The sequence below is a fragment of the Opisthocomus hoazin genome, chromosome 7 (assembly GCF_030867145.1).
Source record: "Opisthocomus hoazin isolate bOpiHoa1 chromosome 7, bOpiHoa1.hap1, whole genome shotgun sequence".
Classification (NCBI taxonomy): Eukaryota; Metazoa; Chordata; class Aves; order Opisthocomiformes; family Opisthocomidae; genus Opisthocomus; species Opisthocomus hoazin.
In genome coordinates, this window is record NC_134420.1 from 2238318 (window position 1) to 2260513 (window position 22196).

Consider the following 22196-nt stretch of genomic DNA (forward strand, 5'->3'; position numbering starts at 1 on the left):
TCCGGCCGACAAGAACAAGGGCAAATACGGGCAGTTCAGCGGGCTGAACCCCGCGGGGCGCCCCGTCACCCCTCCCCGCAACTCTGCCAAAGCAAGAAATGAGCTGCGACCCCCCCCCCTCCCCGCCCCGGCTGGGGCCCGGCCCCCCGCCCTCAGCATCAGGTCGCTTTTCTTTCGACTCGTTTTTTATTTGTAAGATCCTGTCGTGTTCCCCCCCCCCCTCCTCTCCCCGCTCCACCGAACCAAATCCAGCCCCAGGGCCGGGACCCCCGGGGCGAGGGGGGAGCCCAGAGCCCAGCCCTGGATAGCAGTGGAGTCGGGGGGGGGGGGGGGGGGGGGGGGGCAGGAGAATTTTTGGGAATAAACTTGTAATGGGTCATTGGGGGGGTGTCTGTGTTTGGGGGTCGCTGGGGGTGGGGGGCAGGCAGCGCTGCGCCCGCGGGGGTCTCAGTACTCGCCATCGCTGTCCTCTGCCAGCACCTCCTGGGTGGGGGCCGGGCCGGGCCCCCCTGGCGTCAGCACCGAGCCAAAAAACAGGGAGCGAAACTGGGGGGGCGGGGGGGGAGAGATGAGGGTGAGGAGGGGGCTGTGCCCTTCCCCCCATCGCCAGGCACGCTCGTGCCCATCCCAGACCTTCTTGTGAGGGGGGGTCCCCGGCACAGCTCCTTCCTCCTCCTCTTCCTCCTCCTCCTCCTCCTCGGGGTCGCTTTCGGCTGGCCGTGGGGTGCGCAGGGGGAAGGTGGGGCTGGGGGGCACCCCCGAGCCCTCCTCGTAGGCGCTGGTTTCCATGGCAATCATGTAGGACTCGAGGTCATCGGCGAAGTCGTCTGATGGGGCGGGCAGGCGGGAGACGCTGCTGGGGAGAGAGCGAGTAAGCAGGGGCGGTGTGGGCACCGTTCACTCTGGTCCCTACTGACGGCAGCTGGAGGGCCAAGCTGGCACCAGCACCCACCCCGAGGCCGACGCAAGCCCCGCTTACCCGTTGGCTGTGGGGCGCTGCGAGTCGCTTTCGGGGTCCGAGAGGGTGGCCAGCACCAGGTGGACCTCCAGCACGGCGTCCTCCAGGGTGAAGACCACCGGCCTGGGGGCACAGAGGACCTGAGGGTGCGGGAGCGAAGGCGGGGGGCACTGGGGCGGCCGGGGTGCTCGCTCCTACCTGCCAGGCACGTCGTAGTGGATGGTGAGGGGCAGGTTGGAGGCCTCGGCGAAGGTCAGCAGCCCCTGGGGACAGAGGGTGGGGTTGGGGGGGGGCCGAGGAGTGACGCAGAGGGGCCCCGGGGGGGGACTCACCCGAAACTCCTTGAGGCAGAAGGTGATGCGGGAGCCCGGGGCTACGGCCACCGCCTGGAACTCTTCCTTGGCCAGCCACAGCTCCGTCACCATCGTCTTGCTCGGGCTCTGGTGGGGGGAGAGGAGGTGGGTGGGGGGCACCCTGCCAGCACCCCGAGGCTGGGGAGGGGGCTCACCTGCCTCGTCCTCCACGTAGTTCCGCAGGGTGATCTTGCCCCCGGCGCCGGCCCCCAGCGTCACCTCAGCCAGCGTCTGCGGGAAGTGGACCACGGCCTCTGCCAGCACCCTGCTCCGGGGCGGGGGGACACAAACCCAGGGCTGAGCACCCCACACCCCCCCCCAAGTCCAGCCAGGCCCCCTCCCCACGCCGCACCCCCCCCGATTCCCTCTCACCGTGCCGGGGCGCAGAGGCTGCTGGCGCAGCGGTGGGTGTCGAAGAGGCCTGCAGCCGCTCGCACTCCTGGAACGCCAGGTTGTGGGTCTTGGTGACGCCTGACGGGGGGGACGACGCCGGCTCAGCGGGGCGAGCCGGTGACACCGGCGCTCGCCTGTGTCCCCCGCCGGCGCTCACCGTGCTTGCAGTGGAGCTGCACGACCAGGCGGCTGGCGCGGGGTTTCAGCAGGACGAGGCATTTCCCCACCGTCTTTTCCAGCGAGGGGAGCGAGCGGAAGACGCCCAGGAAGGACTGCCGGGATGGGGGGGACGGTCACCCCGCCTGGCCCCGGGTTGGGGGGATGGACAGGGTGCTCCGGGCAGGGTGCCGGCGGTGGGTGCTGTTACCTTCATGAGGACTTTGCAGCGGAAGAGCTCTCCGTCGGGCTGGGGGCCGCCCGGCTCGTACAGCTGGAAGAAGAGGGGGGCGAAGAGGAAGGAGGCGAAGGCGGAGCGCGAGGAGTTGACGGCGCGTAGGGACAGCTGGAGGGGGGGACACACACAGCGTGGTGGCACCGCCGGCACCCCCAGCGGGGTGGGAGGGGGTACAGGCAGCCCCCCCAGCTCCCATCCAGCCCCCCCCCGGCGCCCCGTACCCCGCTCTCGGTGGGTTCCAGGTAGAGCTCATCCCCGATGCGGGACAGGGAGTGCACGGCCCGGCCCAGGACTGGGGGAAGGAGGAGAGGGGGGGGGTGAGGGAGGGCACCCCCGCACCCCTTTACCCCACCCCCACCCCCCCCGCTCACCTTTGACGTTGCCGCCGGCCACGATGCACTTCATGGCGCCGGGCGCACACGTGGCGGCTACCCGCCAGCCGGGCCCCGGCCCCGCCCCCGCGCGGAGGGCACGCCCCGGCCACGCCCCCTCCCCCGAGACTACGCCCTCAATGGCCGCGCCCGCTGCTCCCCCGCCCCGGAGCGCCTCGGCGGTGCGGGCCCCCCCCCCCCCCCAGCGCCCCCCTCTCTCCAGACCGGGGTGGTCTCGCTCCCCCCTCCCCCGTCCAGCCCCCAGTGGTTCCGCCCGCTTCACCGCCGCGCCGCGCCGGGCGGCGTTCCCCGCTCCACGCGCCGCCCCCCTCCCGCCGCCTTCCCATTGGGCGGCAGCTTGCCTCCATCCCGCCCCCGCCGCCGGCTGATTGGTCGGCGCGGCCGCTTGACGGCCCGGCGGCGTTCTCGCCTCACGTGACCGGGGAGGGGCCTCCCTCAGTTTCCGTGCTCCGGGCGCCCGGCGGCGCGCGCGCGAGCAAGCCCGCCCCTCCCGTTCCCCGCCATTGGGCGGCAGAGCGCAGGCGCGGCCCGCCATTAGAGTGACGTGCTGCTCAGCCAATAGGGCGTCGACGGCGAGCGACGGGGTGCGCGCCCGGCCCGGCCCCGGGACCCAGCCCTACCCTCGGGTCCTGCCTTGGGCCTCCCGCTTCTGCCCTGGGCCCTGTGCCCCGCCGGGCCCTCACCGTCCCCCGGGCCTCTCTGAGGGGCCTCGGCCCTCCCTGACAGCTTCTCCGCAGGACCCGGCCTCCCCCTCCCCCTTCCGGGGCCTACCCCTGGCCTCCCCCCCACCCCGGGGCCTACCCCCTGCCCCCGGGCCCTACTACCCCTGCCACCCCCTGCCCTCCCCGGGGGCCTACCCCTGGCCTACCCCTGGCCTACCCCTGGCCTACCCTACCCCCTCCCCCCCCCCGGGGCCTACCCCCGTGTCCCCTACCCCCCCCCCCGGGGCCTACCCCCGTGTCCCCTCCCCCTCCACCCCCGGGCCTACCCCTGGGCTGTGCCCGTGGGGCTGGTAAGGGCTGTCCTGGCCCTGGTGATTCCCAGGAGCCCCGTGCTGGGGGTCCCCTGCCCTCCCAGGCACCGTAGCAGCCGTTAACGGTGCCTCCGTCCCGTCTTCCACCACGGCTGAGGTGGGCGAGGGGCCGCAAGCGGTGAGGGGTCCTGCCAGGGAGGCTGGGCGAGGGGGGAGCGTGGCAAAATGGCTTTCCCGGAGCAGTCGGCTCTGGGGGCCTCGAGGGGGGGGGGGGGGGGGGGGCGGTGTCTGGCTGCGAGGAACTCGCAGCAGGGTCCTGCCCAAGTCACTCCCGGGCTCGGTGGCCGTGGAGCCCGAGGCCCCAGGGCGCAGGCTGCGGAGTGGGGGCTGGCACCCATGCCCCCTCCCATGCTGCCATCCTCCAGCACGCAGCCACAGCTTCTCCTCCTCCTCTTCTTGCTCCAGCTCAGGTGTGCCCGCTGGTGCTCGGCGCCTCTCCGAATGCCCCGCGCCCGGGATTTCGGACCGACGCCCCTCCCCAGCGCATCCCCTCAGGTACCCCAGCTTTCGACCCTCCACGGGGCCGCTCTGCGGGCCAAGGCACGTGTGTGCGGCTGGGCTGGGACCGCAGGCAGGGAGCTTGGGGGACCCCCGGCCCTGCCTTGGCCTGGGCTCGGGGTCCGGCCCCGCAGGGGTCGCCTGGATCTGGCTCCCTCCGCCCCCGGGGTGAGCACTGGCTACCGGCCCCTTCCTCCCAGGAGGAGGAGGAGGACGGGATTGTGTGCGAGCGTCCGTTCCAGCTCTTGAACAGCAGCCGGGCTCCTCTGGAGCCGGCGTCCCCAGGAGGGGCTCTGGCCTCGGGGCTCGGCGTTTTATGGGGCTGCGGATAGGACGCAGCTGGCTGCGGTCGTGACACACACACCTCAGCGGTGGCCAAAGCCACGCGCACCCCCTCCCCTCCTCCCCTGGCCGCCCCAAGCCAGCGCTGACGAGGCACCGGGGACTGGGCTGGATACGGTCCGAGGGCAAGAGCCTGGCAGCCCTCGGCGGGGGGGCTCAGCCCACCCTGGCTCTGCCTCTCCCAAGCGCACCCCCGGCCTCGGGGACCCTCGGTCCCCGTCACCTTCCCTGCCACCCCTGGATGCCCCCTTCCCGCCTGGTGGCCTCGCAGCCGTCTCCCCGTGCCGCCAGCTGCCCGCTCCCCCGAGAGCCGCCGGCTTCCTCCCCGGCGCGGCGTCCCGAGCACATGGCGCGGTGCCCTTGCCCAGGCAGCGGCGCGGGGAGACAGACGGACGCAGCTGGGCTCCCACTCCCCGGCAGGAGGGGACAGCCGCCCGCCGCTGCCGGGCCCGGGGTCTGCTCGGTGTCCCCGCGGCGCCGGGACAGTGCCCTGCCTGCCCTCGGAGGGGCTGCCAGCGGTTTGGGGCTGAAGCCCTCCCCGGCACGGGGCTCGGGGGGCCGAGCACCCCCTCTTCTCTCCCTCCCCCATGTGCCGGGGGCCCAGGGCGCTGGGGCAGCCCCAGGATGTTGCGGACGGCGCTGGATGCGGAGCTGGGAGCCGCGGAGGGGCCAGGTCGGAGGGCGAGGGGCTGTGGCGTGGCGGGCGGGGGGCCGTGGCACGACGGCGGGCGGGCAGCGAGCGAGCTGCCCGCCGCAAAGGTCAGCGGTGGGCGGCAGGGCCGGCCGCGGCGCCGGCGGAGGGACGGAGGTGAGGTCAGCAGCCCACGGCGCTGCCGGTGACGTCGTCCCCGAGGGCAGCGGGGCCACGGCCTCACCCACGCCGCGCCGTCGCGGGCTGGCGAGCGGGCAGGGCCGGACAAGGAGAAGGAGGAGGAGGAGGAGGAGGATGACGCCTGTGCCTCGTGCCCCCCTCGTCGCCAGGGCAGGGGCTGCGTCTCAGCGCTGGCACAGGGCTCTCCAGCAAAACAGGGGGGGCTGAGGAAGCTCAGATTTGGGGTGGGGGGGGGTTCATGCGCTCACCGCTGGGCTGCTGGCTGTTTGGGGGGGCTGCCACGGTGTCGGGGGGTGGGCTCATGCCCCATCCGCCAGCCGTGTCACCCCCCTCTTCCTCCTCTCTCAGGTGCTGGCCCAGCGCGAGCCGGGCAGCCGCGGAGCTGCAAAACTTGCGCCCCTGATGCTGCCTTTTGGGGAGGGGACGGCGCAGCCCCGCTGCCACCTCGGCACACGGGACACAATGACCCCCCCCCGTCACACACACAACTCCCCCCCCCGAGCTGGCAGCCGTGCCGCAGCCCCCCCCGGGGACGCGAAAGCGGCTTTTCCCAACTGCTCCGCGCCACTGGCGGGGGGCTGGTTGCTGGGAGGGGAAACCAGATACCCCGCACCGCGGCTGGGGGAGCGCGGCGGAGAGGCTGGCCCCACGCCGCGCGGGCACGGGTGGAGGTGGGGACCCCCCCCAACCCCCAGTTTCCCCAGCACGCCGGGGCCGAGGCACCTTCCCTGCGCCGAGAGCGTGGGTGGCTTGGAATGGTGAGGGGGGGGGGGGGGTCCCACCAGCACCTCCCCAGCCCGCCGACCCGCACCCTCGGGGCTGCGGCACCCCTCGAGCGAGCGCCGGGGGAGGCTTCTCGCCGCCGAGAGCGGAGAATCCCCCATCTTCACCGGAGAACGATCCGGAGAATGTCTCGTTGGGTGCTTCCTCGCCCATTCCGCACCAAATCGGCAGCTCCCGCCCGATCCGTCGCCCCGGTGCGTGTGTCAGCGCCGGGTTTGTGGGTACGGGGGGGGGGGTCCCGCAACCCGGCGGGCTCAGCACCGAGGGTCCCCGTGGGTTCAGGACACAGCCGCTCTCGGCGGGCACCCCGCGGGGGGAAGCTGGGAGGATGCGATTGCTGCCAGCTGAGGAGCTGGGGGGGCTCGGACCTGGCCAGGCCGGGGGTCCGGAGTGGAAACGAATCCGGCTTTTACCTCCCGGCGTTCCCGGCAGCGCGGCCGGCCAGCGCCTTTGTTTTAAACAAAGCTTTTTTCGGGGGGAGCCGGCTCGGGCGAGGACGTTCCCCCCCCCGCCGCCGAGCGAGACCCCTCGCCTTCCCTGTGGCAGCGCCCACTTGGGGATGTGGGGCACGGGGGGGGGGGAATGGGGCATCACCCCCATATCCCCCCTCCTCCCTCCCCTGCTGCTGCGGGGTCTGGGGGGGGAGGGGGTTGGTCCTGGGGGTCTGCCCTGGGGGGCATCGCCGTGGTGGGTCCCAACGGGGCAGCTCCGTCGGGGTGGGGCGGGGGGCAGCGGGTACCGCAGGGCTTGGAGGGGGGGGGAGGGGGTTGTGTTAGGGGCTGTGGGCACCGGGGAAGCCCCCCCCCCCCTCCCCCAAACCCCCCCGGTTGTGCCGCCAGGGGTGAGTCTCGGGGCCCCGACGGCCGCGCTCCCCCCGCCGGCCCCGCAACCGGCCGCTCACCTGCCGGGGGGGTCGGGGGGTGGTCTGCGCCCCCCGGGAGCACCTCTCCGAGCGGCAGGGGAGGGGGCTGGCCGTGCTGGGGGGGGGGGGGGGGAGGGGGGGGGGCAGCTTCTGCCTGCATGTCCGTCCGTCCGTCCGTCCCGCCGCCCTCCCCGCACCGTCCCTCGCCGCCTGCCTCTCTCCGCCCCTCCCCGCTCCTCTGCCCGCGGGGGGGGGGGGGGGGGGGCCAAGCTGGCACCCCCCTCACCCCTTCCCCCCCGCCAGCCCCGCTGCGGGGCGGCGAGAGGAGCCGCTCCGCCGCACCTCGCCCCGTCCCCCCCCCCCCCCTTCCCAACTCCCCGGACCCCCCCCCCCTCCCCAGACCCCCCCCCATCCGCCCCCCCCCCCCCCCCCTCCGGGGACCGGTTTCTCGGCGTGCGGCGGCTCCGTACGTCGGGAGGAGAAGAGGCGAGAGGGCTCCGACCGGCAAATGGGAGCCGCGGTCCGGTGTGCGGGATCGCCGCCTGCCTGCCCCGGAGCCCCCCGCCCGCGCCCCCCCCGCCCCGCATGGAGCTGCGAGCAGGTAGGAGACCCCCCCACCACCACCACCACTAACAAAAGCGGTGCGGGAGCCAGAGCGGGGAGGGGGGAAGGCGAAGGGAAGGAGAAAGCGGGGGTCCTGCACCCCGGGGACCCCCTGCGCTCCCCCCCCCGCCGCTCGGCTCCAGCCTCCCCACCTCTGCCCGGTGCCGGGACCCCGGGGCTGGGGCTGAGGCGGGGGGGGGGGGAATGAATGGAGCCCGCTCTCGTGTACAACTGCATCAAATACATTCTTGAGAGCAACCTGGTTCTGCTTAACACTTGAATTTGGAAAAAAAAAAAGGGGAAAGAAGGAAAAAAAAAAAATAAAAGGCGAGGAAGGGAGGCAGCGGCTCGGAGAGGGTGTATGCGAGCTCGCCGGGGTTTTTTTTTCTTTTCTTAGTTTTTTTTTTTTTTTCCCTTAGTTTTTTTTTTTCGTATTCTTGCATTCCTGGACACCAATCAAAAGAGCAAATCGAGGGAGGTGGAAGGGGGAAAGGCGGGCGAGCGAGGCAGCCGGAGCGCGGTGCGAACCGCGCACACACCCCGAAAAAAAAACCAAAACCCACCCAAAACCCACCCAACCCGGGACAGCTCGTTTTGGTTTGGGTTTTTTTTTTTTCCCACCTAACACCCAAGCAAACACAAACCAAAACATAGGGAGAGGAAGGGGAAAAAAAAAAAGAAAAGGAAAAGAAAATATCCCCCAAAACCCAGAGCGAGCGCAAGCGAGCCGGGGCAGAGGCGAGCAGGCGGGCTCGGCCGGCCGCTCGGGGCGCGGAGCAAGAGCCAAGCCCCCCCATTTTGGGCTCCTCTCGCCCCGCCGCCGCGCTTTCCGACCCCCCCCGCACACCAACCTGCACCCCGCGCCCCGACTATGCTAAATGTTACTGGGGAGCTCTCAGGTAAGACCGAGCCGCCGGGCCGGGGCGGGGGGCTGCCTGCGCTCTGCCTGCTGCCGTTTTGCCTTGCCGAGCCGCTGCTGATTTTAATTTGATGTGATTAAAACGTCTGTCTGGCTTTGGGATTGATTTAAGACTTTCCCCCCCCCCCGCCCCTCTCGCTGGGAGTTTTTTTGGTTGGGTTTTTTTTTTTTCTCTTTCTCTCCTTCCCTCTTTTCCATGCATGTTTGTGATTACCAGGGAGGGAACCGCCGCTGAGCACGGAGAATTAAACCCCGGGATTGACAGAGGAAAACGAAAGTCGCTGGGATTTGAGGGGGGCAGGAAGAGTTCTGGTTTTCCTGTCCCCACGGCTGGGTTTCGGGGCTTGCCCACACAACGCTTTGGCCGGAGCGGGCGAGGTTCCGCCGGGAGACGGCAGCGGGGTTTTGGGGTGCTGGGGAAATGTCGCTCTCCGGAGGGGCTGCGGGGTGGTTTTGTTCCCGTGGCCTGGGCGGCCGCCGCGGGGGTCCCGGGAGAGCCAGGGCGGCTGGGGGGCTGGCCGGCCCCGCGGCACACCGGGATCGGGAGCTCCTCGCCCAGAAAGGACGAGGGGGGAAAATGCTGGAAAACACCCTTAAAAGGTCAAACTGTGGGCGCCACGAGGCTCCCCGGGCTCCCACCCGGCGGGACCGCGGCCGGGGCGGCACGAGGCCGGCGCCGGGTTCGGCTCCAGCTCCCGCGGTGCCGGCGAGACGCAGGACCGGCGAAGCGGGGCGAGCGCCGGCGAACCGGAAAAGCGAAGCTGGGATCCCCCCCGGCGGCTCCGTCGCCTTCCCTCGCCCCTTCCTCTCCTCCCTCCCGCCCGTCGCCGCTGGACGGGGCCCGGGGACCCGGTGGCACAACCGGTACCGGAGCCGGTGGTTGACGGGCAGGGAGGGGGCCGCGGAGCCCGGTGTGGGCCCCGCTCCCCGGTTCGGGCCATCGCCATCCGGCGCCCGCGCAGGCTTTCGGCCGCGGCGGGGCTCGGGGACGCGCGGCGGCCCCGGTTGTCCCCGCGCCTATTTAGCAGGCGGCGCGAGGGCACGGTGGCGGCGCACATCTGGGCTGCATTAGGAGCAGCCTCCGAAGGGAAACGCGGAGGGCTCCGCTTACAGGGCCCGGCCGGGGGTGGAAAGATTTATGCCCCGCTAAGTGGCACGGAGCTCCATAAATCACCCGCCGGTCCCCGGCACGGGGTGCCCGCCGTCCCTCGCCCGCCGGCGAGCGGGGACGCGATCGCCCCGACGGGACGTCTCCGGTGACGTGGGGCATCGGGGCATGGCCACTGGCACCGGGCAGCGTCCCCGCGGCACACGGTGGCGGCTGCAGGGTGCTGGCGATGGCAGTACAGCGGGGACAGGGATGTGGCAGAGCTCCGCGGTGGCCGGCACCGGTGGTCCCGTGCTCTGCCGGAGAGGAGCCAGCCTGGCCGGCCACGGGCAACCCAGGGGTCTGGGGGGGCCGCGAAGCCCCACGCCCTGCGCTGGCGGGTCCGCGCCGTGCCCGCGCCGTGCGTGCGGGGTCTGGTTGGGATTAGGGGGCCTGCGCTCCCCGCCTCGCCGGCGGGGTTGTTTCCATCGTGCCGCTGGCTGGAGCCGGATGGGAAATCCAGGCCCGGCTAATTACGGCCTCGCTGGAGTCTCCCGTGCGCGGCCGCATTTATAAACACACGGAGGAGACAGGATGTAAACACTCCGCGCCGCGAGCGCAGGCACGGCCGGCGAGGGGGGGACGCGGGGCCGTGATCCCCCCGCAAACCCACCCGCTCCCGGCACGGGGACGAGGGGCCCGGTGGGTTCCGCTGGCTCCCGCAGGGCTGCGAGCAGGCAGGTGGTATCCCGTGGGATGGAGACCGGGACCCCGCCGCGGTGGCCGCTTGCGCGGAGCCGGGACGCGCGTGGCCTTCCCGCCAGTCACCGCCGACGTCCCCGCGCCGAGCGTGAGCGTCCTCATGGCCGCGGCGGGGTGAAATGCCAGCAGCCCGGTGCCGCGGAGCCACCCGTCCCCGCGCCCGGCGCCCGCTCCCGGAGCCACGGGCTGCGGAACCGGGCCGTGACGGCGCGAGGGGAAGGGTTAAGCGCTGCCGAACGGGGTCGCCGGGCCGGTGGCCGCCGCCTTTGTCCTCGACGCCATCTTCCCGGCCACCGCCGGAGCTCCTCGGCCCGGCTGCCGGGCGATGGAGCCGCTGGACGCCGGCCCATCAGATACGGCAGCTCCCGCCGCCGTGCCGGGGGCCGGCTCGGCCCCGTGCGCTGCGAGGGTCCCCCCCTTTCCCGGCCGCCGCCCCTGCTGCGGGCGCACGAGGCTTTCGGGCATGGCACCCATGGCACCGCCGGCGTGGGAGCCCCGGGGCGCAGCCGGACGGAGCCGGGGGTGCCCGCTCCCGTGCCCCCAGCCGCCCCGGCTCCCCCCGGGACCGAGGGGGTGACCCCGGGGGGCCGCGCCGGGAGCTGCTTACGTGGGCTGGGAGCATCCTGGCCGGGGTCCAGGGCCGGTTTTGAAACCCTCGGGCTCTTCCTCTCCGACGTCACCGGGATCCAGCTGCGCCGGCCCCGCGTCTCCCTCCTCCCCGCCAGGGCACCGCCGCTGTCTGTGCCGGTGCCCGGGCGTTTTCTGCCCGGTGCCAAGCTGGTGTGACCGGGGTGGGCGAGGAGAGCAGCTGATCCGCGGGGCACCCGGCACGGCTGGGCCAACGCCAGCGTGGGGCCGTGGCCACCATCACCTCCGTGCCACCCCGTGCCATGGCCACCATCACTGCTGTGCCACCCCGTGCCATGGCCACCATCGCCGCTGTGCCACCCCGTGCCATGGCCACCATCACCACCATGCCACCCCATGCCATGGCCACCATCACTGCTGTGCCATGGCCATGGCTGTGCCACTTCTGTGCCACCCTGTGCCATGGCCACCGTCACTGCCATGCCACCCTGTGCCATGGCCACCATCGCTGCTGTGCCATGGCCATGGCTGTGCCACCCTGTGCCATGGCGACCATCACCACCATGCCACCCCATACCATGGCCACCATCGCTGCTGTGCCATGGCCATGGCTGTGCCACCCCATGCCATGGCCACCATCACCGCTGTGCCATGGCCATGGCTGTGCCACCCTGTGCCATGGCCACCATCACCACCATGCCACCCCATGCCATGGCCACCATCGCTGCTGTGCCATGGCCATGGCTGTGCCACCCCATGCCATGGCCACCATCACCACTGTGCCATGGCCATGGCTGTGCCACCCCGTGCCATGGCCACCATCGTCGCCGTGCCACCCGCACTGCTGTTCCATGGCCGTGCCACCGCTGCGCCATGGTCCCCATCACCGCTGTGCCATGGTCGCGTCTGTGCCGTGGCCGCCATCGTGCCACCGCCATGGCCGTGCATCCCGCCATCTCCTGGCCTTCAGCCATCGCCCTCCTCACCCTCGCGCTCCTCCGCCCCGTGCCCCGGCCACCTGCCCGGGAGCCACCGGCCGCGCCACCGCCGTCGCTTCCCGCCCGGTTCTCCCGGCTGTGTTTGGTTTGGCCGCGGCGAGGCCCGGGCTGGTGTAAATCCCGCGCTGGAAACTCGAGCCGGCGGCGGGCGAGGGTCCGGCCAAAGCAAACACCGGGGGTGGGTGAGTCACCGGCGGGGCCCCCCCCCCGCCTGTCCCCCGCACGCGAGGCGGGACGGCGGCACGCTCCCCGCGCCGGGCAAGCGGCTGCGCGTGCCCACGCGTGTCAGCCGGCGCGGGGCCGAGCCCGCGGCGGGCGTGCGCCACGCGTCACACCTTCGCGGCGTGTCACACACGCGTGCGTGGCGCGGCGCAGACTCGGTGTGACACACGCGTGGCGTATCCGGCACGTTGCGTGGCGTGCACCGGGCACTCCTGCACGCCGGCGCGGTGCGTCACACGCCTGCACGGTGCCACGCACACGCCGGCGGCGTTACACGCGCAGCGTGTCGCACGCCTGCGAGGTCTGTCACACGCGTGTGTGGTGTTTCACACGCCTGCGTGATGCGCTGCATGTTGCACGCCCAGAGGGTGTATCACAGGTGTGAGCAGCACGTTGCACACCTACAGGGTGTATGGCAGGCGTGAGCAGCGTGTTGCACGCCCACAGGTTGTATCACAGGTGTGAGCAGCACGTTGCACACCTACAGGGTGTATGGCAGGCGTGAGCAGCGTGTTGCACACCCACAGGTTGTATCACAGGTGTGAGCAGCACGTTGCACACCTACAGGGTGTATGGCAGGTGTGACCAGCGTGTTGCACACCCAGAGGGTTTATCACAGGCATGAGCAGTGCGTTGCACACGCACAGGGTATATAGCAGGTGTGAGCCACATGTTGCACGCCCTCAGGGTGTATCACAGGCGTGAGCAGCGTGTTGCACACCCAGAGAGTGTATGGCAGGTGTGAGCAGCACGTTGCACACCAGCAGGGTGTATGGCAGGCGTGAGCAGCATGTTGCATGCCCACAGGGTGTATCACAGGTGTGAGCAGCGTGTTGCACACCTGGAGGGGGTATATGGCAGGTGTGACCAGCGTGTTGCACGCCCAGAGGGTTTATCAGAGACTTAAGCAGCGTGTTGCACGCCCACAGAGTGCATCACAGGTGTGAGCAGCGTGTTGCACACTCAGATAGTGTATGGCAGACATGAGCAGCGTGTTGCACACCCACAGAGTGTATCACAGGCGCGAACAGCGTGTTGCACACTCAGAGAGTGGCAGGCATGAGCAGCGTGTTGCACACTTGGAGAGTGCATGGCAGGCGTGAGCAGCACGTTGCACACCCACAGAGTGTATCACAAGCATAAGCAGTGTGTTGCACACCAGCAAGGTTTATCGCAGGCGTGAGCAGCGTCTTGCACGCCTGGAGGAGGGTGTGTGGCAGGCGTGAGCAGTGTGTTGCACACCTGGAGGGGGTATATGGCAGGTGTGACCAGCGTGTTGCACGCCAAGAGGGTTTATCAGAGACTTCAGCAGCGTGTTGCACGCCCACAGGGTGTATGGCAGGCGTGAGCAGCGTGTTGCACGCCCGGAGGGGGTTTGCACGCCCGCGGGCTGCGGGGAGCCGGGCACCCGTGGTGGCAGGGCTGGCGCGGCCGCGGCCGGCGTCTCCCCGAGGCCCCTCGTGCGTCACCAGCGCTCGGCCGCTCCCGGGTTCCCGACCCTCCCGGCAGCCGGTGACGGGGAGCGGTGACGCGCGAGGGCACGGCGGGCTCCCGCCGACGCCGGGCAGCGTGCCGAGGGCGTGCCGGCGGTGGGTCATCCCGCCGGAGGAGCTGCCGGGAAGCCCGGCTTCGGCGTGCCGAGAGGGGCCGGTTGGCCGGGAGCCTCCCGCCCGTGGGCCGCGACCTTGGCGCAACCGGCGGCTAACGAGGCCGCAGGCTCGTCAGGGCCGCCTTGACGTCAGGGGCGATGACGGGGACCCGGCCGGCGGTTTCCGGCATCCTCGGCAAAGGTCACCCCACGCCTCGGCAAAGGTCACCCCACGCCGCGGCCACCCTCCGGGTCCCCATCCTGGACCCCCCCTGTTGCGTGAGGCCCATCAAAGGGGGTGCTGGGGGGTCCCCACCGGCGCGGGGGCCGCCGGCACGCCCAGCCCTCTCCGGCGCTGGCGATGGCTGCGTCGCCGTGCCCAAATATAACCCGGCCGTGCCGTCCCGGCGGGAGCGCAGCGAGCCGCGCGTGCTCCAGACCATATAAAGGATTGTTGCTGCAGCGCCGAGGGGAGCCCGGGCTCGGCCACGCTGCCGGGCTCGGCGAGGCGAAGCGGGGGTCCCCAGTGCGCCGGCCGTGCCGGCGGCATCGCTCCGGGCTCCTGGCGCTGCTGTGGCCACGCCAAGGCGTGAGGTGCCCGGTGCTGGGGATGCTGAGCTGCCTGGTGCTGGGGGTCCTGAGCTGCCCGGTGCTGGGGGTCCCAAGCTGCCCGGTGCCGGGGATGCCAAGCTGCCTGGTGCTGGGGGTCCCGAGCTGCCCGGTGCTGGGGGTCCCGAGCTGCCCGGTGCCAGGGGTCCCGAGCTGCCTGGTGCTGGGGGTTCCGAGCTGCCTGGTGCCAGGGATGCCGAGCTGCCTTGTGCTGGGGGTCCCGAGCTGCCTGGTGCTGGGGGTACCGAGCTGCCCGGTGCCAGGGATGCCGAGCTGCCTGGTGCTGGGGGTCCTGAGCTGCCTGGTGCCGGGGATGCCGGGCTGCCTGGTGCTGGGGGTCCCGAGCTGCCCGGTGCTGGGGGTACCGAGCTGCCCGGTGCCGGGCATGCCCAGCTGCCCGGTGCCAGGGATGCTGAGCTGCCCGGTGCTGGGGCTGCCAAGCTGCCCGGTGCCAGGGAAGGTGCTGAGCTCCTCCGTTCCAGCTGTGGGTGCCCCTTGACTCGCCCTTCCGTGCCTCAGTTTCCCCGCTGGCAGGGTGACCTTGGCGATGGCGCAAGGGAGGGGTCTCGGCTCAGGGTGCCAGGGTTCTGCCCGCAGCCAGGCTCTCCCCGTCCCCGCAGGCGCGGGGGGGGGGGATGAGGTGGCCCCCCGAGCCCGCCGTGCCCCCCACCCTGAGGTGCCGTGTCCCCGCAGGAGACTCTTGGGGGATCTTCACCTTCCTCTGCGCGGCGCTCTGCAACCTGCCGGCGCTGCCCGCCCTGAACTGCAGCGAGGAGCTGGGCGCCGGGCAGAACATCCAGAAGACCTACGACCTCACCCGCTACCTGGAGCACCAGCTCCGCACCCTCGCCGGCACCTACGTGAGTAGGGGGCTCACCCGCGCCGGACCCCCGCCCTGGTCCCCGTGTCCGTCCCTTTCCCCGTGCCCGGCTCCCCTAGGGGACGCCCCGGCTTCTCGGGGCTCCCCGGAGCGGGTGCACCCCGCTGGGGTGCTGTCCCCCCCCCGCCGTGCACCGCACCGGTGGGGTAGGGTGGCACGGGGCACGCGGGGACACGCGGTGCGGGGCGGGGGGCTATGCGACCCCGTGGGGAGGGGAAGGGACCCCCCCGCCCGCCGTTGCCACCAAGCGGGGACCCCCTGCCCGGCGCACACGCGTGGGAGCGTGCGTGGATGCACACGCGTGGGCGCTGGGGTGGCCGCACGCGTGCGTGCCCGCGCAGACGTGTGTGTGCCCGCACAGCGGTGCGCTTGCACACGCGTGTGTCGGCGTGGCTGCGTGCGTGTCCCTACACACGCGTGCGTAGGTGTGCATCGGTGTGGCTGCACATACGTGTGTGTGCACTGCTCTGGCTGCACACATGTGCTTGCACACACACGTGTGCTTCTGCATCAGTGTGGCTGCACATACATGTGTGTGTGCGTTGCTCTGGCTGCACACACGTGCTTGCACACACACGTGTGCTTCTTCATTGTGGCTGCACATACATGTGTGTGTGTTGCTCTGGCTGCACACATGTGCTTGCACACACGTGTGTGCTTCTGCATCTGTGTGGCTGCACGTATGTGCGTGTGTGTGTGCATCGGCGTGCCTGCACATACGTGTGCATGCGTTGCTGTGCCTGCACGCACATGCTTGCACACACGTGTGCATGTTGGAGTGCCTTCATGTCTGCGTGTGCGTTGCTGTGCCGGCACACACCTGCGTGTGTGTTCATTCGTGTGTCCGCACATACGGCTGCAAACATGCGTGTTTGCATGCCCGTGTGCCTGTGCATCACGTGTGCGACACGCGTGTGCGCGCCTCGGTGTGCCTACACAGCCGTGCCCACACGCGCATCACTTCCTGCACACACGTGTGCGTGTGCACGCACGAGGCGCGGCCTTGCCGACCCTCCCTGCCCGTGACTCCGCAGACACGCGTGCTGCATAGCACACGCGTGACGTGTCTGCGCTGGCGTGCCCCCGCCCGGTGCCGCCCGCCCTCCCCGGGGGCTCTGCCTGGCTGCGCCCACGCCGCGGGCCGAGGAAATGTCTCACCGGACGAGGGTGCGGGCGGCCGCCTCTCCCTGCCCGCCGGCAGCGCCCGCTCACACGCGTGTTCCCCGGCTCGGCCCTGACGTGCCCTTGGTGGGGCCGGCGCCTGGGGGTCACGAGGGTGGCACCGCCGGGGGGATGGGGGATGGGGATGGGGGGGGGGTTGACCCCAGCAGAGGGTGACGCCGGGATGGGGAGACGCGGGAGCGTGGTGGGGATGTGGAGACTGGGGATGCGGGTGGGAGGGAGATGGAGGGACCTGGGGTGTGGTGGGCACGTCCAGCTGGGGGACCTGGGACCTGGGGCATGGTGGGCATGTCCAGCCAGGAGATATGGGACCTGGGGCATGGTGGGCATGTCCAGCTGGAGGAGATGGGATGTGGGACATGGTGGCCACGTCCAGCTGGAAGATATGGGATGTGGGACATGGTGGGCACGTCCAGCTGGGAGATACGGGACCTGGGACCTGGGACATGGTGGGCATGTCCAGCTGGGAGATACGGGACCTGGGACCTGGGACATGGTGGGCACGTCCAGCTGGGGGATACGGGACCTGGGACATGGTGGGCATGCCCAGCCAGGGGTTATGAGACCTGGGACATGGTGGGCATGTCCAGCTGGGAGATACGGGACCTGGGACCTGGGACATGGTGGGCATGTTCAGCTGGGAGATACGGGACCTGGGACCTGGGACATGGTGGGCATGTCCAGCTGGGGGATACGGGACCTGGGACATGGTGGGCATGCCCAGCCAGGGGTTATGAGACCTGGGACATGGTGGGCACGTCCAGCTGGGAGATATGGGACATGGGACCTGGGACATGGTGGGCATGTCCAGCTGGGAGATACGGGACCTGGGACCTGGGACATGGTGGGCATGTCCAGCTGGGAGATACAGGACATGGGACCTGGGACATGGTGGGCATGTCCAGCTGGGAGATACGGGACCTGGGTCCTAGGACATGGTGGGCATGTCCAGCTGGGAGATACAGGACATGGGACCTGGGACATGGTGGGCATGTCCAGCTGGGGTATATGGGACCTGGGACATGGTGGGCATGCCCAGCCAGGGGTTATGAGACCTGGGACATGGTGGGCACGTCCAGCTGGGGAACTTGGGACCTGGGGCATAGTGGGCATGTCCAGCTGGGGCACATGGGACCTGGGACATGGTGGGCACGTCCACCTGGAGGACCTGGGTCCTAGGACTTGGTGGCCACATCCAGCTGGGGGACCTGGGATGTGGGCAGGAGCACACGGAGACTGGGGACATGGTGGGCACGGAGATCAGGGATGTGAAAGGGAAGGGGGCATGGTGGGCACGTCCAGCTGGGGGACCCTGAAACTGGGAATGTGGGGGACATGGAGACTGGGGACATGGTGGGAAAGGGGACGTGATGAGCTGGGGGACATGATGTGCAGGGGGACCTGGAGACCTGGGATGTGTTGGGTATGTCCAGACTGGGGACACAGACATCTGGGATCTGGGGGACATGGAGACCGGGGACGTGGTGGGCAGGGGAGCATGGAGACCAGGGACATGATGGATATGTCCATCTGGTGGACAAGGAGACCAGGCACCTGATGGACAGGGGGACGTGATGGGAAGGGGGCCGTGGTGGGCAGGAGGACGTGGAGACCTGGGATGTGATGGGTACGTCCACGTGGTGGACATGGAGACCGGGCATCTGATGGGCAGGAGGCCATGGTGTGCAGGAGGATGTGGAGACCTGGGACATGATGGGTATGTCCACCTGGTGGACATGGGAGATAGGGTCACCTGATGGGAAGGTGGACGTGATGGGCAGGGGTCCATGGTGTGCAGGAGGACATGGAGAGCTGGGATGTGATGGGTATTGATGGGTATGTCCTCCTGGTGGACTTGGAGACCTGGGACCTTATGGGCAGGAGGCCATGGTGTGCAGGAGAACATGGAGACCTGGGATGAGGGGGGCATGTCCAAACAGAGAACACCAAAACGTGGGACGTGGGGAACATGGAGACTGAGACATGGTGGACATGAGGACATGGAGACCTGAGATGTGACAGACATGGAGACTGGGGCCATGGTGTAAAGGGGAGCATGGAGACCTGGGATGTGATGGGTGTGTTCACCTGGTGGACATGGAGACGGGGTCATCTGATGGGAAGGGGGACGTAGTGGGCAGGGGGCCAAAGTATGCAGGAGGGCCTAGAGACCTGGGAGGTGATGGGTGTGGACATGGGCACCTGATGGGCAGGGGTCCATGGTGTGCAGGAGGACCTGGAGACCTGGGACATGATGGGTATGCCCACCTGGTGGACATGGAGATGAGGTCATCTGATAGGAAGGTGGATGTGATGGGCAGGGGACCATGGTGTGCTGGAGGACATGGGGACCTGTGATGTGATGGGTATGGACACGGAGACCAGGCACCTGATGGGCAGGGGGCCATGGTGTGCTGGAGGACCTGGAGACCTGGGACGTGATGGGTATTGATGGGTGTGTCCTCCTGGTGGCCATGGAGACCTGGGACCTTATGGGCAGGAGGCCATGGTGACCTGACACGAGGGGGGCGTGCTGAAATAGGGGACACCAAAACCACCAAAACGTGGTGGGCATGAGGACGTGGAGACCTGGGGTGGGGAAGTGGCCACGTCCTGGCTGGGGCCGCGGAGCCCTAGCGTGTGGGGACCGTGGTGGACCAAGGGCCGACGGGGGGAGGTCCTGACGGCCACCCCCCCTACCTTACAGCTGAACTACCTGGGCCCCCCCTTCAATGAGCCCGACTTCAACCCGCCGCGGCTGGCGCGCGCCCAACGGGTGCCCAGCGCCACGGTGGACTTGGACCTCTGGCGCGGCTTGACCGACAACGCCCGCTTGGCCGCCAACTACCGCGCCTACAGCCGGCTGCTCTGCTACCTGCGGGCGCTGGACGGGCAGGCGGGCACCGCCGAGCTGCGCCACCGCCTCGGCCACTTCTGCTCCAGCCTCCAGGGCTTGGTGCTCAGCATCGGCGGCGTCATGTCCTCCTTGGGTTACCCGTTGCCCGTGGGTCCAGCCGGACCCCCCGCGCCCCCCGGCGTCCCCGCGGCCCCCAACGACTTCCTCAAGAAGATGGATGATTTCTGGTTGCTGAAGGAGCTGCAGACCTGGCTCTGGCGCTCGGCCAAGGACTTCAACCGCCTCAAGAAGAAGGTGCCGCCCGCCGTGGTGACGCTGCGCCTGGAGGCCAGGGGCTTCTGAACGCCGGGATGGGGACACGGGGGGTCCTCAGCCCCGCCACGGGCCACCACGCGTCCCCGGCACCACCTCACTGTGCCTTGCGTGATGGGGCTCAAGACCCCCAGAGTGCCACCATGGTCAACCTACATCCCACCATCATCACGCTGTGCCTTGTGGGATGGGGGTCCTGACCCCAAAGTGCCACCAAAGCCACCCCGTGTCCCCATCATCATCACAGTGCCTTGAGGGATGAGGTTCCTGTCCCCAAAGTGCCACCAAAGCCACCCCACAGCCCCACTGTCACCACATTGTGCCTTAAGGGATGGGTCTGCTGACCCCAAGGTACCACCACGGTCAACCTACGTCCCACCATCATCACGCTGTGCCTTGTGGGGTGGGGGTCCTGACCCCAAAGTGCCACCAAAGCCACCCCGTGTCCCCATCATCATCACAGTGCCTTGAGGGATGGCGGTCCTGACCCCAAAGTGCCACCAAAGCCACCCCACAGCCCCACTGTCACCACATTGTGCCTTAAGGGATGGGTCTCCTGACCCCAAGGTACCACCACAGTCAACCTACGTCCCACCATCATCACGCTGTGCCTTGTGGGGTGGGGGTCCTGACCCCAAAGTGCCACCAAAGCCACCCCGTGTCCCCATCATCATCACAGTGCCTTGAGGGATGGCGGTCCTGACCCCAAAGTGCCACCACAGCCACCTGTGTCCCCTCTCCGTCACCATCGTGCCTCGAGGGATGGGGCTCCTGACCCCAAGTGCCACCAAAGCCACCCCATGTCCCCATCATCATCACAGTGCCTTAAGGGATGTGGCTTCTGATCCCCAAGAGTCACCAAAGCCACCCGTGTCCCCTCTCCATCACCATCGTGCCTTGAGAAATGGGGCTCCTGACCCTAAGTGCCACCACAGCCACCGTCACCACACTGTGCCTTAAGGGACGGGGCTTCTGACCCCGAGTGCCACCAAAGCCACCCAGTGTCCCCATCATCATCAGAGTGCCTTGAGAAACGGGGCTTCTGACCCCAAGGGCCACCAAAGCCACCCCATGTCCCCTCTCCATTGCCAGTGTGCCTTGACTCAAAGTGCCACCACCCATGTCCCTTCTCCATCACCATCGTGCCTTGAGGGATGGGGCTCCTGACCCCAAGTGCCACCAAAGACACCCCACAGCCCCACTGTCACCACACTGTGCCTTGAGGGATGGGGCTTCTCACCCCAAGTGCCACCAAAGCCACCCCACGTCCCCACCATCATCACAGTGCCTTGAGGGAGGGGTCTCCTGACCCCAAAGTGCCACCAAAGCCACCCGTATCCCCCTCTCCGTCACCAGCATCCCTTGAGAAATGGGGGTGCTGACCCCAAAGTGCCACCAAAGCCACCTCACACCCATGCCTGGAGATGGGGGGTGCTTCCACCCCCACGTCCCCACCACCACCCTGTGCCCACCCCAGCAGTGCACCCTGTCCCCTCGGGGCTGTCCCCACACCCGTGGGGCTGGGGGGGTACAGGGGGGCACCAGGCTCCTCCCCCTGCCCCACAGCAGCAAGATGCCCCACCCCCAAGGGCCCCCCGAGTGGGTGCAAGCCCCGCCCACTCCTGAAAAGGACCAATCCCCCAGAGCATAGGAATAAGCCCCGCCCCACCCAGCAGCAAGCCCCGCCCCAGGAGCGATAGGCTCCACCCCTCCCCGGCTGGCAATAAGCCCCGCTCACCAGCCTGTGTAGCAAACCCCGCCTCCTTCCTACAGCAGGCCCCGCCCCCATTTCCCAAGCCCCGCCTCTCCCACGGTTGCCTAGCAACCCACAGGCCCCCCCCCGGGGAGGGCGGAGCTCTGGGCTGCGGGGGGCGGGGCCCCGATCCCGGTGCGTCTATGAGTGTTTATTTATTGGAGATGTTATTTATTGGGGTATTTATTGCAGAAGATCTATTCTTGTATGAACGAATAAAAGCCTTTCTCCAGCCCCCCCGCCCCCCCCCCTCAGCGCCACGTGGCAGGGCGGGGCCCCAGGAGCCGGTGGTGCCATCAGTAGGGACCAGGGTGAACGGGGAGCTGCCACAGGCGCTGAGCTCAGTGTGGGGGTCGGGAGGTTCGCCCTCTGTGCGGGGCAGGGCGGTGCCCAAGGAGTCGGTAGTGCCATCAGTAGGGACCAGGGTGAATGGGGAGTTTCTGCAGGTGCTGAGCTCTGTGTGGAGGTCAGGGGGTTCCCCCTCTGTGTGGTGCAGGGTGGGGCCCAAGGAGCTGGTGGCGCCGTCAGTAGGGGCCAGGGTAAACGGGGAGCTGCCACAGGCGCTGAGCTCAATGTGGGGGTTTTGGGGTTCCCCCTCTGTGCGGGGCAGGGCGGCGCCCAAGGAGCTGGTAGCACCGTCAGTAGGGACCAGGGTGAACAGGGAGCTGCCGCAGGCGCTGAGCTCAGTGTGGGGGTCGGGGGGTTCCCCCTCTGTGCGGGGCAGGGCGGCGCCCAAGGAGCTGGTGGTGCCGTCAGTAGGGACCAGGGTAAACGGGGAGCTGCCGCAGACGCTGAGCTCAGTGTGGGGGTCGGGGGGTTCCCCCTCTGTGTGGTGCAGGGTGGGGCCCAAGGAGCCGGTGGCGCTGTCAGTAGGGGCCAGGGTAAACAGGGAGCTGCCACAGGCGCTGAGCTCAGTGTGGGGGTCGGGGGGTTCCCCCTCTGTGCGGGGCAGGGTGGCGCCCAAGGAGCCAGTGGTGCCGTCAGTAGGGACCAGGG

General features: G+C 69.4%; 3 protein-coding genes across 4 annotated transcripts in view; 2 read left to right on the forward strand and 1 right to left on the reverse strand.

Moving 5' to 3' along the window:
* Positions 1–320, forward strand: part of PPP1CA (protein phosphatase 1 catalytic subunit alpha) — a 3119-nt gene extending 2799 nt beyond the window's left edge. The window contains exon 6 of the mRNA XM_075427112.1: positions 2–320. Coding sequence (XP_075283227.1) covers positions 2–196 — 195 coding nt within the window. The 3' untranslated portion in view covers positions 197–320. The remainder of the gene's footprint in view (position 1) is intronic.
* A 4-nt stretch (positions 321–324) lies between these two features.
* Positions 325–2590, reverse strand: RAD9A (RAD9 checkpoint clamp component A). The gene is given in 11 exon segments (XM_075426838.1): positions 325–546; positions 634–856; positions 980–1081; positions 1157–1221; positions 1291–1576; positions 1684–1729; positions 1732–1782; positions 1862–1976; positions 2072–2206; positions 2320–2390; positions 2470–2590. Coding segments are annotated over 11 exon segments (1227 nt in total). The 5' UTR covers positions 2504–2590; the 3' UTR covers positions 325–447.
* Positions 2591–4763: 2173 nt separating this feature from the next.
* CLCF1 (cardiotrophin like cytokine factor 1) lies at positions 4764–21451 on the forward strand. Of its 2 annotated transcripts, none has more exons than XM_075425711.1 (3): positions 4764–5036; positions 14910–15076; positions 18986–21451. In XM_075425711.1, exons 1-3 carry the CDS (start codon positions 4988–4990, stop codon positions 19475–19477), a joined length of 708 nt encoding a protein of 235 aa, XP_075281826.1. In that variant the 5' UTR covers positions 4764–4987; the 3' UTR covers positions 19478–21451. The 2 variants fall into 2 exon arrangements, with proteins under 2 accessions (XP_075281826.1, XP_075281827.1); XM_075425712.1 differs by lacking the exon at positions 4764–5036 and adding an exon at positions 8185–8342.
* The last annotated feature ends 745 nt before the right edge of the window (positions 21452–22196 follow it).